This window comes from Diaporthe batatas (assembly GCF_019321695.1).
Source record: "Diaporthe batatas strain CRI 302-4 chromosome Unknown Contig00013, whole genome shotgun sequence".
Lineage (NCBI taxonomy): Eukaryota > Fungi > Ascomycota > Sordariomycetes > Diaporthales > Diaporthaceae > Diaporthe > Diaporthe batatas.
Genome location: NW_025408560.1, coordinates 2,029,182 through 2,044,045, shown reverse-complemented (window position 1 = coordinate 2,044,045; position 14,864 = coordinate 2,029,182). Strand labels below are relative to the sequence as shown.

Here is a 14,864-nt window from a genome sequence, read left to right as displayed (position 1 = left end):
GCTGCTGCTACTGCCTGCTTTCTCTGCCTTCGTGCCGGTGGCCTGCCCATTTTTGTCCTAGCCGGCCAATGAAATGGCGATCGCGACGACTAGCTCGTCGTCACTGGCAGGGGTCTGAGCTTCCCTGCCGGTACAAGCAAGGTCCCTGGGTCCCTCGCCCGAAGTGTCGAGAGCGAGCGAGTGGACGGGCGGGCAGGCAAAACGGGAAGGAAGCTCTCTCTCTCTGTGTGGCCCAAGTTCGTCACCTCTCGTGGGCTGCCGTCGCCTTTTCTGGATCCTTGTTCCGAACTCTTCTTCCCCCTCGCAACACCCACCAGCCATTGCCACTGCCAGCCTGTTTCGAGGCCTTTCTTGACCTCTTCTGTTTTGTTACCAAAGATCCAGACTCGGCCCGGTTGAAGTTACGCAACAAGTTATAACGAATATTCCAACAGCAGCATTTCCTGGACCGCGCACGCACACACCGTGGTCCGCCTTGCACTCCGAGTCCAAGTATGGCGACGACCGACCCAGCTGGAGTCGACCGCTCGCGGCCGCTGTTCCAGAAGCTCAACACCAGCAAGAAGAAGGTCGCCTACTTTTACGATTCCGACATTGGCAACTATGCGTACGTTACTGGCCATCCCATGAAGCCACACCGGATCCGACTGGCGCACAGCCTCGTCATGAACTACAACGTCTACAAGTACCTCGAAGTCTATGTCAGTTGCCAGCCCAGGTTCTTTCAGTTCCCGAGGGTCAAATGCTGACGCAGTCGTTCGACAGCGTGCCAAGCCGGCCGTCGTCAACGAAATGACCCAATTCCACACAGACGAGTACATCGACTTCCTGCGGCGGGTCACCCCAGACAACATGGACAGCTACATGCGCGAGCAGACCAAGTACAACGTCGGTGATGACTGTCCCGTGTTCGACGGACTGTTTGAATTCTGCGGCATCAGTGCTGGCGGCTCCATGGAGGGCGCGGCTCGTCTCAACAGGCAGAAGTGCGACATCGCCATCAATTGGGCTGGTGGCCTGCACCACGCCAAGAAAAGTGAGGCCAGTGGGTTCTGCTACGTCAACGGTACGTCTGGTGATCCTGGCCCTCCCCCCCTGCGTGACTCCTGATGCTGAGCCAGTCTGCTGCAGACATTGTCCTCGCCATCCTAGAGCTCCTTCGCTATAAGAAGCGCGTTCTGTACATCGACATCGACGTTCACCACGGAGACGGCGTCGAGGAGGCCTTCTACACCACCGACCGTGTCATGACCTGCTCCTTTCACAAGTACGGAGAGTACTTTCCCGGCACCGGCGAACTTAGGGATGTCGGCATCGGTGTGGGGAAGAACTACGCCGTCAATTTCCCCCTGCGAGATGGCATCACCGACGACACGTACAAGACCATCTTCCAGCCCGTGATCCAGGCCGTCATGGACTACTACCAGCCTGAGGCCGTGGTCCTGCAGTGTGGCGGAGACAGTCTCTCGGGCGACCGCCTGGGCTGCTTCAACCTGAGCATGCGTGGCCACGCTAACTGCGTGAACTTTGTCCGCAGCTTCAACCTGCCCACTCTCGTCCTCGGCGGTGGTGGTTACACGATGCGCAACGTGGCCAGGACCTGGGCATACGAGACCGGTCGGTTGGTCGGAGTAGAGATGGACCCTGTCCTTCCGTACAACGAATACTACGAAGTAAGCCCTTCTGTCTCGATAGGTCTCCTGGAATGTTGCGTGCTAACAGCGGACTTTAGTACTACGGCCCTGACTATGAGCTCAATGTGCGACCATCGAACATGGAGAATGCCAACAGCACCGAGTACCTGGAGAAGATCAAGAATGCCGTCATCGAGAACCTGAAGAAGACCGGAACACCTTCGGTACAAATGCAGGATGTTCCCCGTCAGAGCCTCGGCGCCATGACGGACGAGGACGATGCCGAGCTGGACGACCTGGACGATGACCATAACAAGGACGTGCGAATGACGCAGCGACGGTGGGAGCAGAAAGTCACCCGTGACGACGAGTTCGAGGAGAGCGACGACGAGGAGATGGCCGAGGCCAACGGCGTGTATCAGACGAATGGCAAGCGCAAGGGAATCATGGACTTCAAAAATCCGCATGCCCCTCAAGATGACAGTGGCCAACCGTCTCCTGTTGTCTCCCGGGCAGCATCGCCTGCTCCTGCGGCGGCGGCGGCGGCAGACGAGACTGAAAACGCCGAGGGCGACGAGACCATGGAGGACGTCGAGGCCGCACCCGAAACAGAAGCCCCAGGCCCAGAGGAGCCCGCAGCGACGAAGGAGGCCGAGCCTGAGCCCGCGCCGCCAGCTGCCGAGGCGACCATGCAGGTGGACGAAGATGGAGACGTCGACATGGCCGAGCCCGTCGAGCCCGCGACTGCTGCCCCCGCCGCTGAGGCCGTTGAGCCGAAGGAGACGCCTGCGATTAAGGAAGAGGAGGCCGAGGCCCAGCCATCAGCGACGGACGCAGAGCCAGTTAGCACCACCGCCACTGCGGAACCAAGCGAAGCGGCGGCCGATGAGCCAACCAAGAGTGACGAGCAGGTGGAAACAACCGCGGCCGCGGGGAAGGACGCCGCCAAGTCACCAGCTGCTGTGGCCGAGCCCGAGAAGCCAGTTGAAAAACCAGCGTCTCCTGCCAAGGCAGAGGAAAAGGCAGAAGATGCCACGGCGGAGTCGAAGGAGGCGTCCCCAAAGGCCGAGAACGCGGAGAAGCCGGCCGAGGCAGCTGAGAAGGCGGCTGAGGAGTGAAACTCCCGGGGACCTCTGCAGAGCAACCTTTGAGCACAGGGGGTGAGATGGAGCGATTGGACGAGGTCATACTGGCACATCAGAAGTGTACAGCGATATCTGAGTGCTGCACCGATCTGTGTGAACAGCTCGTTGAGCCCGTTACAAACCCAACAGATATAACGCGAGAGCTTAATACCAGCAGGGAGTCGTCTTTTTATGATTACGAAGGTGCGTTCAGTGCCACATGGAGGATGCATACTCGAGTATCCGTCTTTTGTGTTGGGCTGAACTGGCACCAAATGGCACCGGCAAGGGCGTCTGTGGCGTTTGGATGAGTTGGCCCCGCGCGAAAAGGGGCATCAAAGGCAGGACAGCGTTTTTGAAGTATTTCTGTTTGATGTAGGGCTTTACCCCGAGGGAATTTAATCATGAAGGTCGCGTCACCAAGTGTTTGTTTTGGCCTGCGGGTATCTATGTGGTGGATTTCCAGCTGCGCTCAACATTGCTAATGTGCCACCAACCTCTTCAGGAAGGACGTGTTTACAGGTTACATACAAAACAACAGGCGCGCCATCAGCTGACATGGCGCGTGTGAATCCCAGGCCGGTATCAAGCTGTGCGTGCATTTGTAATCCTCGCCTGGGTCACGGATTCTGCCGCAACGTGCCGCACCTCTGCCCCTTTGTCCAGCCCTCTCATGCCCTTCTTCGACGGCGTGAATCACCCACCGGCTGGGCGGCTGGGCAGTGGGCCTAACAAGTGGTATACATCAGCCAGACTGCTCAAAAAACCCCGGCCTGCCCCGCTGCCCCGCATAATAAGCAGGACTACACTAGGACGTCTGATGGTGTGGGGTGGGTTCGTGTTAGACGGACGGTTCAATTTGTAAGCTGCAGTTGCATCCCGCGTTCTTGGCTGTCGACCTCGATGCAGAGCTGTGCTACCTGTGCTTACTAACTGCTCGAGTGCTATTGTCTTTTTGTTTGGGGCAGATTCCCCAACTTGCTGGGGGGTCTTATAATAAGGTTAGCATGCGAGACATAATTTTGGCGCAGGCTAGCTGGCGATCTGCTGTCGGTTCGTCCGAGGGGTGGGTGAGGCCTTAAACTTTGCATGCAGAGCACACATGCCTCAAACACCGTGTCGGTGACGTGACGCCCGTCTCTCTTTGTCTGTCTCATCTTGCATGCATCCTGACATCCTGGGTGCACTATGGTCTGCCATGTGTGGCTGATATCAGCCAGTCATCCTTCTCTCCACATGCCGCTGACTTTGCTTGCTTAATAAAACGATCTCGAGTGTGATGGAATCTGTGGGAGCTTTCACAGCCACGGCTCGTAAATCACTCGAGACGATTTGAAGTGCTATAAAGGCAGGTTTTCCTGTCACCATCACCATTACCTGCTCCTGATCTCAACCCTCATCATCAGCATCTACCCCTCACATCCACAGCTCGACTGCAACATCACCCATTCTATTGCCATTCCTCCCTTCCACCTCCCCACCTCCAAGCAGTACATCAACCATCACATCACCACCTACCCACCCACCTACAATGTCCACCACAGACCTCAAGCTCGCCGTCGGCACGGCCGGCTTCCCGGGCGAGAAGCTCCAGCCCGCCCTGGACGCGATCAAGGCGGCGGGGATCAGGGAGATCGACACGGCCGAGATGTACGACAACAACGAGGCCGACCTCGGCTCTGTCAACGCGGCCGACCACTTCACCATCTCCACCAAGAACCCGGGCGGGTGGCAGCCGGGCGCGCTCAAGGACATCACGGCGCGGTTCAACGCCTCGCTCGACAAGCTACACACCAAGGCCGTCGACATCCTGTACGTGCACGGCCCGGACCGCGACCTGCCCCCTAGACGAGTGGGTGCCGCAGGTCGACGCGCTGCACAGGCAGGGCAAGTTCGCCCGGTTCGGGGTGAGCAACTTCTCGCCCGACGAGGTGCGGGCGCTGCACGGGTATGCCGCCGCAAAAGGGTACGTGCTGCCGACCGTGTACCAGGGCAACTACAACGCCGTGTCGCGGCTGACGGAGGCGACGCTGTTCCCCGTGCTGCGGGAGCTTGGGATCGCCTTCTACGCGTACTCGCCCGTGGCCGGCGGGTTCCTGACCAAGACGCGGGCGTCGTTCGAGGAGGGGACCGTGGACGGGCGGTTCAGGCGGGGCCACGAGGCCCCCGTCGCCAAGATGTACCAGGACTTTTACCACAAGCCCGCGCTGCTCGAGGGCCTGGGGCGGTGGGAGGCGCTCGCGGAGGAGGAGGGGGTCCCGAGGGCCGAGCTGGCGTACCGGTGGGTGTACTGGCACTCTGCGCTGCGGCAGGAGCTGGGGGATGTGGTTATTGTCGGGGCGAGCAGGCCCGAGCAGGTCACGCTTACGGCGGAGGGGATCCGGAGGGGCCCGCTGAAGCCTGAGGTTGTGAGGGGGATCGAGGAGGTGTGGGAGCTGGTTAAGGGGGATGCTATTGTTGATAACTTTGACGCGCTTAAGGGGAGTAAGTGAGGATGGGCTGGGGGAACCGCTGGGGTTTGGAAAGGCGGGGAGGGGGGATCATAGTTACTTAATTATTTATTGAAGAATGTCCATCTCAAATGTTTGCTCGGTACTCGGTGCTTGCTGCGCGGCCACGGTATCTCTGCCACCCACAGCCCTTTCTCAGTTCCCTGCAGAACGACATTATATGGCGCGATATCCAATGGGCAAACTTGTATATATGAGATGACATCCTGTGGTACACTCCTTATAGGATAGCCTCCTCTCAGGCAGTACACCACGGGCAGGCATTCCACAGTGATTCCGTGATGGTATCAGGCAGCCTTTTTGAAGATATAGTGGTGTTGTTGTTGTAATATGGTATATGCGAGGTGTACCAACATATCTTGGCATGCGCCATTGACGCGGAAGAGTGTTCCAAGGTTGCAGTCGAACCTCGTGGCCGGATCCACGGGCCCACCACGGGCACATGCAGTTCGCCTGTGCCGCACCCGTGCAGGTTGAGCCGGCCAGCCGGTGCTCGTCAAAGAGACCTGTCACAGCGGCATTCGGGCCAACTCTGCCATGTGCCCCGGGCTGTTGGGCAAGTTCCCGGTATTTTTGGGTTTTACATCCGACAAGGCCACGATGCGGAGGAACCAGTTGGGCCGTTGCCTTGAGCAAGGGTCGTGCTGAGGGAGGGTGCTGTGGTTCAATATCTATCTGTATCTATACAGGTTGTAAAATCCGGGTGGCAGGCGGCGCACACCAGTTGACGCATGTAACATAAATGCTCGAGTACAAAGCCTGAGGAGCACAGACACGAGAGCTAGACCACCTCCCCCTCATCGCACATCTGAATTCCGATGATCTCATCACACTGAAACTCACAACTCATCCAACTCACGACGTCTGCAGAATGGCCTCACTATTAGGTGCTGTGCGCCGCAACTGGACCATGTTCAGACAGCCGCTCGCGCCAAAGAAGGACGACGCCCTCAAGTTCGGCATCCTGGGCGCCGCCAACATCGCCGACATGGGCTTCATCACCCCGTCCAGGAGCCACCCGGACATCGTCGTCTACGCCGTCGCCGCGAGGGATAAGAGCAGGGCCGTCGCCTATGCCAAGCGCCACGGCATCCCCGAGGTCAGGGACAGCTACCAGGGTGAGTGTCACTGGTGCCTCTGCATCTATCTATCCTCCATCTACGTATGTCCCATCACCACTGAACACTCACTGACATCACACCACAGCAATCCTGGACGACCCGGCCATCGACGCCGTCTACATCCCCACCCCCAACGGGCTGCACTTCGAGTGGGCGCTCCGGGCCCTGGCGGCGGGGAAGCACGTCCTCCTCGAGAAGCCGAGCACCTCCAACGCCGCCGAGGCCGAGCTGCTCTTCCGCTCGCCCCTCCTCGCGCAGCAGCACCCGCACGGCGGCCCCGCCCCGGTCCTGATGGAGGCCTTCCACAGCTTCTTCGCCCCCTCGTGGCGCCTCTTCTTGTCCGTCGTCGACCGCCCGACCCTGGCGCACGCCCGCGCCCGCGCCGTCGTCCCCTCCTTCATCGCGAGGGACGACGACATCCGCTTCGACTACGGCCTCGCGGGCGGGTCCGCCATGGACGTCGGGACGTACGCCGTCGCCGCCGTGCGGACGGCGCTCGGCGCCGAGCCCGAGGAGTGCGTGCGCGCCGACCTGGTCCCCATGGCGCCGCCGCGGGGGCGGTGCGACGGCATGTTCGGCGCGCAGTTCCGGTTCCCGGGCGGCGTGGTGGGCGAGGTCGAGGGCGGGCTGCGGGGGTCCAACCTGCGCCTCGAGTGGCCGACGCTTACCGTGCGGCACCGGGCGGTCGTCGTCGAGCCGGCGGGCGGCGGGGACGAGGGCGAGGGCACGGAGACGAGGCGCACGCGGACGGTCGTCTTTGTCAACTTTATGTTCTCGCCTGTCTACCACCGCGTCGACGTCGAGGACGAGTTCGTCGTCGCCAGGAGGGGCTCTGGCGAGGAGGTGCGCAGGTATGTGAGGAGGGAGACCAGGAAGGCGTACTCGTTCCGGGAGATGGGCGTCGACGGGCCCGGCGAGGTATACTGGCCCACGTACCGCTACGAGCTGGAGGAGTTTGTCAACCGGGTCCGCGGGCGGCCCGGCAACGGGACGTTCTTCACGCATGAGAACAGCATGGCGCAGATGAGGGCCTTGGACATGATGTATGAGAAGTCTGGGCTGGGGCTGAGGCCCACGAGTGAGTATAGGCCGTGAGAGGCATGTCGTGGAGTATAGTTAATAGAGTGGTAATGGAGTGTCGTTCACAGTTTCGTCGTTGGCGCCCTCGATATTGAGTTACTAGTATGTATCTCGACTGATTAGACCTGCACCGATCATACCCTGACCCTGCTGACATCTGCCCTGGCCTCCCTTGAGCACTGCCTCACCGATGCTTGTGCAGGCAGATCAGGCCAGATGTATGTAGACCATATGTATGTTGCCTTTGCCGATAACGTACTCGACATCCTCAACACCTACATCATCGTGGATGTTACCCTAGGGTAGTAATGCCATTTTAGAAGCGCTTAGAAGCCATGCAGCGTCCCTACCACAGGGCCGAGTCGCCGCAGCGTTTCATCTCTCCTCCTCCGTAATTCAGCCATCCTTTCATCAAATTCCGCGGTCCTTCTTTCCCTGTACTCCTCAATAGCTTCCAGGCCCTCCTCCTTGTCCCAGTCTCCGCCGGGCCAGCCAAACTTCCTGTACAGGTGCCGAACCCATTTTCTATCAACCTCGTGAGCCAGGTCAAACTGCATATCAGGACAAACCGGCGCCCCGACCTCCTCCAAGGCCGCGGCATCCAAGGACGCAGCCCCCTCCTCTCCTCCGCCGCCTTTGTCCAGGTGGAAGACATTAACCCCCGGGACGAGGACCAGCCTGAGCTCCCTACACCACCTCATCCTGAGCGCGAGGCACTCGCGCACAGGGCGTGCCTCGACCTCGAGCCGCCGCCCAAAGGCGCTCCTTCCCTGCGACAGCATCCCCGTACTCGTGTCCAAGAGCAGGTCGCAGCAGACCCGCATGTGGTGTGTCCTAGCAACGGCCACCCAGTGCCTCCCAGACGGGCCGGACTCGGGGCTCGCGCCCCAGGGGTCGACGCAGAACGGGCCCCCGCCGCCGCCGCCGCACACGTCCTCCTTGAGGGGGCAGTCGACGTCGTCGGTGGGGACGATGGCGCCGTTAAACCATTCCGCGACGCGCGGCAGGTGCCGCACGACGTCGACGGCGAAGTCGGACTTGCCGGGAGGCGCTGCGCGCTCCTCTGGCGCCATATCCGCCCATGGCTTGATCTTCGACTCGGGGATGCACATGCTGCCGAGGAAGGAGTAGTACTCGTAGAACGGCGCCACCATGTTGTCCCTGATCGCGGCCATGATCTGCTTCTTGTATGTGTCGCAGAGGATATGGAGGGCCCGGCAGCTCATGGCTAGGTCCATGGCCGCCCGCGGGCTGGGGAGCGCCCTCGAAGACTTTGAGCTGGAGCTCCGGGGCGAGCTTTAAGAGGTTGGGCCCCCCTTCGTTTGTGTTGGCCATGTTTCCTTCCTTGTCGGGCAGAGAGATCTCTTCAGTGGGAATTTGAGGTAGCTCTTGAGTGTCCCGCGTTCAGGAAAAGGCCACATGTGTTCACGAAAATCAACACGGGACCATCGCTATGGCGGGGCTGACGCCACGCACTATGTGACCTGCAGTGTATCCTACATCTATTCGGCAGGGTGGTCTCACACGGCACGCACGGTAACGTTGCTCCTTTCCCCCATTTTGCTTATTCTGGCTCCCTCGCGGGCCGATCCTGAAGCCCATGATGTCCCTTGCTTTTGGCCCGCAATTTGACGGGGAGGTAAACCAGGACCGAAGTGGTAGGGCCGATGCATGTACAATCGAACAATTTCCTCGAAACGTTCATCAAGGTTCCTGTTAGTACGCCCTGCGAGGTTCGTTCAGCCTTGTACAGATTTGGTGTGTCCATTCTAGAGGTCGTAGTGGTGAGCAGGATACTTAGCTTCCAAGGTTAGTACTGGTCTAGCCAGGCTAGACCACTGGCCCACCGCCATGCTATTGTGTCTTTTGTGGTGGCTTCGGAAATCGATAGGCTTCCTGAGTGGAATCGCTGTGTGACTATTAGGCTGTAAGTCTCCCATCAGCTAGCCGGCTGCTGTGACTACTGCTTTGTGTGAATACGTGGAAATATCAGGATGGATACACGCTAATTAAAATTGATACTACACAGATGGCCTATGATTTGCGGTGACTCATTAGGGTGTCTACTAGTATTTACGATTTACGTGTCAATCAGGTGAGCTGCCAAGTGTTAGAAGGACGACATTAGTTGGCCTCTATTGTCGCTGGTATGGGCCGGACAGTTTTGTAAGTCAACCATCATCCACCTTGCTGGTGGCTAACCTTTTGGTAAGGGATATAGTATGAATCTAGTGTACTGTAAAATATCTGGCCACTTTAAGACACACTACTAAAAGCCATTAACTTCACCCACTATGAGTCACAAGCATAAGCCACTTTAGCTCTAATCTTCACTCAACACACTAAATGCCTAGGTTCATTGCAAATTTGAGCATGTTAATGAAGTTTGCCTGCCACAGAGGCGAAAGGAACTGATTACAACACGCTAAGTCCTGATCAGAAAAACATAAATAGAAAGCATCCCTCCCACCTTGATCAGCTTTTCCTGCCCCTCCTCTTCATCCTTACACAAACCCAGCACACACACAACCATCCCAATCCCAATCACTCTTCCACACACACTTCCAAGACACAGCACCAAGACACAGCAGCAGCACACACTACCAATACTACTCCTTAATCTTCACCTCCCAGACACAGCACCACAACCCAGCAGCAGCACACACTACTAAAACTACCCCTTAATATTCACCTCCCAGACACAGCACCAGACACAGCAGCAGCACACACTCCTAATACACCCCCCTTCTTACTCTTGTCCTTATTATTATCCTTTATTCTTATCCTTATTCTTATCCTTATTCTTATCCTTATCCTTATCTACTATCCTTATCCTCTATCCTTATCCTTATCCTTATCCTCTATCTATATTCTTATTCTTATTCTTATTCTTATTCTTATTCTTATTCTTATTCTTATCCTTATTCTTATCCTTATTCTTATCCTTATCCTCTATCCTTATTCTTATCCTTATCCTCTATCCTTATCCTCTATCCTTATCCTCTATCCTTATCCTCTATCCTTATCCTCTATCCTTATCCTCTATCCTTATCCTCTATCCTTATCCTCTATCCTTATCCTTATCCTTATTTTTATTTTTATACACTACCAAGACACAGCAGCAGCACTACAAATACAACCCCTCAATGAACACCACCTAGACACAGCAGCAGCACTACAAATACAACCCCTCAATGAACACCACCTAGACACAGCAGCAGCACTACAAATACAACCCCTTAATATACACCACCTAGACACAGCAGCAGCACACACTACTAATACACCCCCCTCCTTACTTTTATCCTTATTATTATCCTTATCCTTACTATTACTTTTATTTTTTATTTAATATTTTTTATTTATTTTTTATTTATTTTTTAATAATTAATATTTATTAATATTTATTTATTAATATTTATTAATATTTATTAATATTTATTAATATTTATTAATATTTATTAATATTTATTAATATTTATTAATATTTATTAATATTTATTAATATTTATTAATATTTATTAATATTTATTAATATTTATTAATATTTATTAATATTTATTAATATTTATTTAATACTTATTCAATATTTATTTAATATTTATTAATAATTAAATTAAATATTTACTAATTACTTTTATAAAATATTTATAGTAATTTTTAATTTTTAATTTTAATTTTAATCTTTAATCTTTAATTTTTATATATTTTATATATTTTATTTATTTTATTTTATTTATTTTATTTATTTTATTTATTTTATTTATTTTATTTATTTTTTATTTTATTTATTTTATTTATTTTATTTTATTTATTTATTTATTTATTTTATTTATTTTTATTTTATTTATTTTATTATTTTATTTATTTTATTTATTTTATTTATTTTATTTATTTTATTTATTTTATTTATTTTATTTATTTTATTTATTTTATTTATTTTATTTATTTTATTTATTTTATTTATTTTATTTATTTTATTTATTTTATTTATTTTATTTATTTTATTTTTTTTATTTATTTTATTTATTTTATTTATTTTATTTATTTTATTTATTTTATTTATTTTATTTTTTTTATTTATTTTATTTATTTTATTTATTTTATTTATTTTATTTATTTTATTTATTTTATTTATTTTATTTATTTTATTTATTTTATTTATTTTATTTATTTTATTTATTTTATTTACTTTATAATTATATTTTTATAAAGTTAATATTTACTTATTCATCTTTTAATATTCTTATTTTATATTTTTCTTTTATCATTAATAAATAAAATAAAAATCTTTAAACTTAAGTTTAAAATTTTTATAAATTTAAATTTAACTTAAAATTAAATTTATAAAAATATATTAATAATATTTAATAAAATTAATAATATTAATTTAAATTACTTAAATAAAATTAAATATTAATAAATAGTTTTATAAATAATTATAAATTTATTATAAAACGTTATATATGATAAATTTAATTAATTTAACTTTAAGAATTTATTATATTTTATTTTTAAAAATATAAATAATTTAAAATTTTAAATAAAGTTTTAAATTTAAATTTTAATTATTTTATATAATATATAAATATTTTAAAATTATAAATATTATTATTTTATAATAAATATAAATATTATTTATTAAAATATAATATATAATACTTTAATTTATTTTTACTTTTTTAATATAAATATGTAATACTTTTAAAATAAAAAATTAATAAAATATTTATTAAATATAAAACGTTTATTTTATTATTTTTAATATATTAAAATAAATATATTAAAACTATTTCTTTTTAAAAATATTTCTTTATATTTATAAAAAATAATAAAAAAAAATGTATTACCTTAATATATATTATAATTCAATAATTTTAATTATATTAATCTAAATAACTTATATATATTAGTAGAGCTATATATTATAGGGTGTGCCGACTTACTCTAGTACCTCCTGTTACATCTGGGTTCGCCTTGAGAGGCTAGCTTCCAGGGTTTACTGCCGACAATTATATGCGGCAGGATCTTCAGCACAGTCACTTAAGATTGCTCCATATGTGTGATTGCTTTGAGCACGTCGATACCACTTGTCGCAGATCGCGTTGGCCACAATCGAAGCGTTCGCCATGACGATTTCGCCCACATGGGGACTTTGGAACCAACCACTGCATATATAACACTTCGGTTAAGTTGTGTTCAAGATGAAATAGCTTTTAATAGTCAATAGATTATAGTCCAGTGCTGGTTCAAAAACGTCAGCGAAGAAGGAGCAATCTGGCGGTGTCATCAAGCCTGTCCGAACCTTTCTCAGGCACGACCCAGGTGCCAGAGAACAGGCCCTGCGAGTATTGCGTCCCGATCGCTTTGCGAGCGCCTACAGATAGCTGGGCTTTGCGTAACGTTAGGGCTTGAGAGACTGATTTGCATCTTGATGTCATCTTCCTGCAAATGACTAGACCCCCATCCTGCCCCGGGGCGCAGTTGCACCATCGCGTCTTGTCATTCCGCGCCATGGCTGATCAAAGCCTCCTATCTCTGCTATTTGTACTAGTAAAACTTCGGGGGCTGTAATCCTCTCCGGGCCACGGCTTGACCGTAGTGACCAAAGCTGTTAGCTCCTGCCTTGTCGGCCCGTCACGCAGTCGTCTCAACGCTAGTGTTCTATTGACTTTTAGTTATCCAAAAATAGTCTGGAAGTGTATCCACGTCGGGATCAATGGTATGACTGGTCGATGGAAAGTACCTTTCGGCCCATGTTAATTTCATGATTGGTCACATTGTATCTCTTTTGCGTGGTGAAAAACCTACTTCAAGCTGTCGGAATAGCTAGTATGTATGTGGTTTCACTTCTATTCCGTATACATCCGAGGACATACAAGGCGTCTTCATACGGTGGTAAGCACTCAAGACCCAGCGCTTGGAAAGAATACATTGTCGATGACGATAGTGATAATACGATAGGTGGCTAGTATGTATATGTTCCTAATATAGGATCATTGGTCAATGAGCGCCCATGTCATTTTTCGCCAGTTATCCCACAATTCTATTTATCGACTTGCTTGACACGTACAGAAGAAGCATTGTCACGAGCCCACACGAGTACCTAGATATGTTTCAAACCCCCTTGGGAAAGGTGAGATGGTCCACCTTTCGCCGAGACAGTAAATCCATGGATGCTGAAAAAAAGGGAGAGGCTGCTAAAATGAAACTCCGGTGGAGGCAGAGAGTATTCCCGGGCCAGACAGCTTGAAGTTCTTGAAAACCGTGTTCTCATAGGTTCATTGTTCCAAAAACCCATCACTTCTAATAGCATCATGTCACACTAGCTACGTGTAAAGTTGCATAGCTATCGGCTTTGAACATTGAAGCTGGATTGAAGTGTCTTCACTTCGGCATTGACAATTCTTTTGCAATCTGTCATGTCTAGACTGGCCACGCACAGACATCGGACCACGAGCAGACGTCTTTATACGGGTTCTTAAAGGACGTGAGATGCCAGAGTCGAGCTTTCAGGCGCAGGGACTGTCAACGTTGTCCTCATCTGGGCCCGAAGAAACTCGGCTGGCTCGGAGGCTGGCCCGTTGTTCCTCAAATGAAACAGCCAATTGAAGATGGTTTGTTGGCGGCTGTCTGGCAAGTCCAGTGACAGGTCAACCGCGGAGGGTAATCACGCGGGACGGCAGAAGTAGAGCAAGGTTAACGGCTTCTTATGCAGTAGCACATAAAGTACCCTTAATAAATTTCGGCAAGGTAAAGTGGATTGCAGTGTAAATCATGAAGAGGAGTATGTGACATCGAACAACAGCAGACCGTCCTTCGGATCATGCCAGAAGTCACCACCGTCGGACTTACATGCCTAGATGGAAACCCGGCGCCGCCGTTGCCAAGATGGCTGGCCCCCTGCGGCTGGGCACGCGGCATGAACCTGTATGGCATCGCGGCTATTCCCTGGTTTCCGTCTGAAGTGCTGAAACCCGCGGCGTCTGATGTACAGCAACCCCTGGGAAACTCACGGACAGACACTAGCACACTTGCCAAGAAAAAGCCCATCAATCTGTTAAGGTGCCCACAAACCTGCGCCACGATGCTGGGAATTTTCGGGCGGCCACAGTCGCATTCTGTCAGGAGACAGGCCCGTTGGAGTAAATAACCATGGTCAAAGATAGACGACGCCTCAAACCCTGTCACACGAGTCAATGCAGTTTAGCTGTGAGTTGGGGGGCACCGCCCCTTGGCACCAACGTTCAAATAGTAGAGTGCTGCGGGCACATCGGACGATAAGTCTCTGATATATCGACTCGACTCGTCTGCCAACCACAAGACAAGCTTCTCCGGACTACCGAATTCCCCTCACTCGTCCAGGGCCTGCCATGAAGTAGCCATTCTCTTCGA

The 14,864-nt window shown here is 50.3% G+C and overlaps 4 protein-coding genes across 4 annotated transcripts; 3 read left to right on the top strand and 1 right to left on the bottom strand.

The window, feature by feature from the left end:
- The first annotated feature begins 81 nt into the window (after positions 1–81).
- KVR01_010518 (uncharacterized protein) lies at positions 82–3,336 on the top strand. Its single transcript, XM_044790566.1, has 4 exons — positions 82–701; positions 766–1,066; positions 1,132–1,673; positions 1,733–3,336. The coding sequence occupies exons 1-4, from the start codon at positions 495–497 to the stop codon at positions 2,750–2,752; spliced, it is 2,070 nt and encodes a 689-aa protein (XP_044640677.1). The 5' UTR covers positions 82–494; the 3' UTR covers positions 2,753–3,336.
- Positions 3,337–4,289: 953 nt separating this feature from the next.
- Positions 4,290–5,250, top strand: KVR01_010534 (uncharacterized protein; the record flags this gene model as incomplete). Its single annotated transcript, XM_044787511.1, has 2 exons — positions 4,290–4,574; positions 4,612–5,250. 2 exons carry the CDS (start codon positions 4,290–4,292, stop codon positions 5,248–5,250), a joined length of 924 nt encoding a protein of 307 aa, XP_044640693.1.
- Positions 5,251–6,013: 763 nt separating this feature from the next.
- On the top strand, positions 6,014–7,537 carry KVR01_010572 (uncharacterized protein). Its single transcript, XM_044787533.1, has 2 exons — positions 6,014–6,386; positions 6,475–7,537. The coding sequence occupies exons 1-2, from the start codon at positions 6,140–6,142 to the stop codon at positions 7,482–7,484; spliced, it is 1,257 nt and encodes a 418-aa protein (XP_044640731.1). The 5' UTR covers positions 6,014–6,139; the 3' UTR covers positions 7,485–7,537.
- Positions 7,538–7,795: 258 nt separating this feature from the next.
- Positions 7,796–8,707, bottom strand: KVR01_010545 (uncharacterized protein; the record flags this gene model as incomplete). Its single annotated transcript, XM_044783849.1, has 1 exon — positions 7,796–8,707. The coding sequence occupies one exon, from the start codon at positions 8,705–8,707 to the stop codon at positions 7,796–7,798; it is 912 nt and encodes a 303-aa protein (XP_044640704.1).
- Between the last annotated feature and the right edge of the window lie 6,157 nt (positions 8,708–14,864).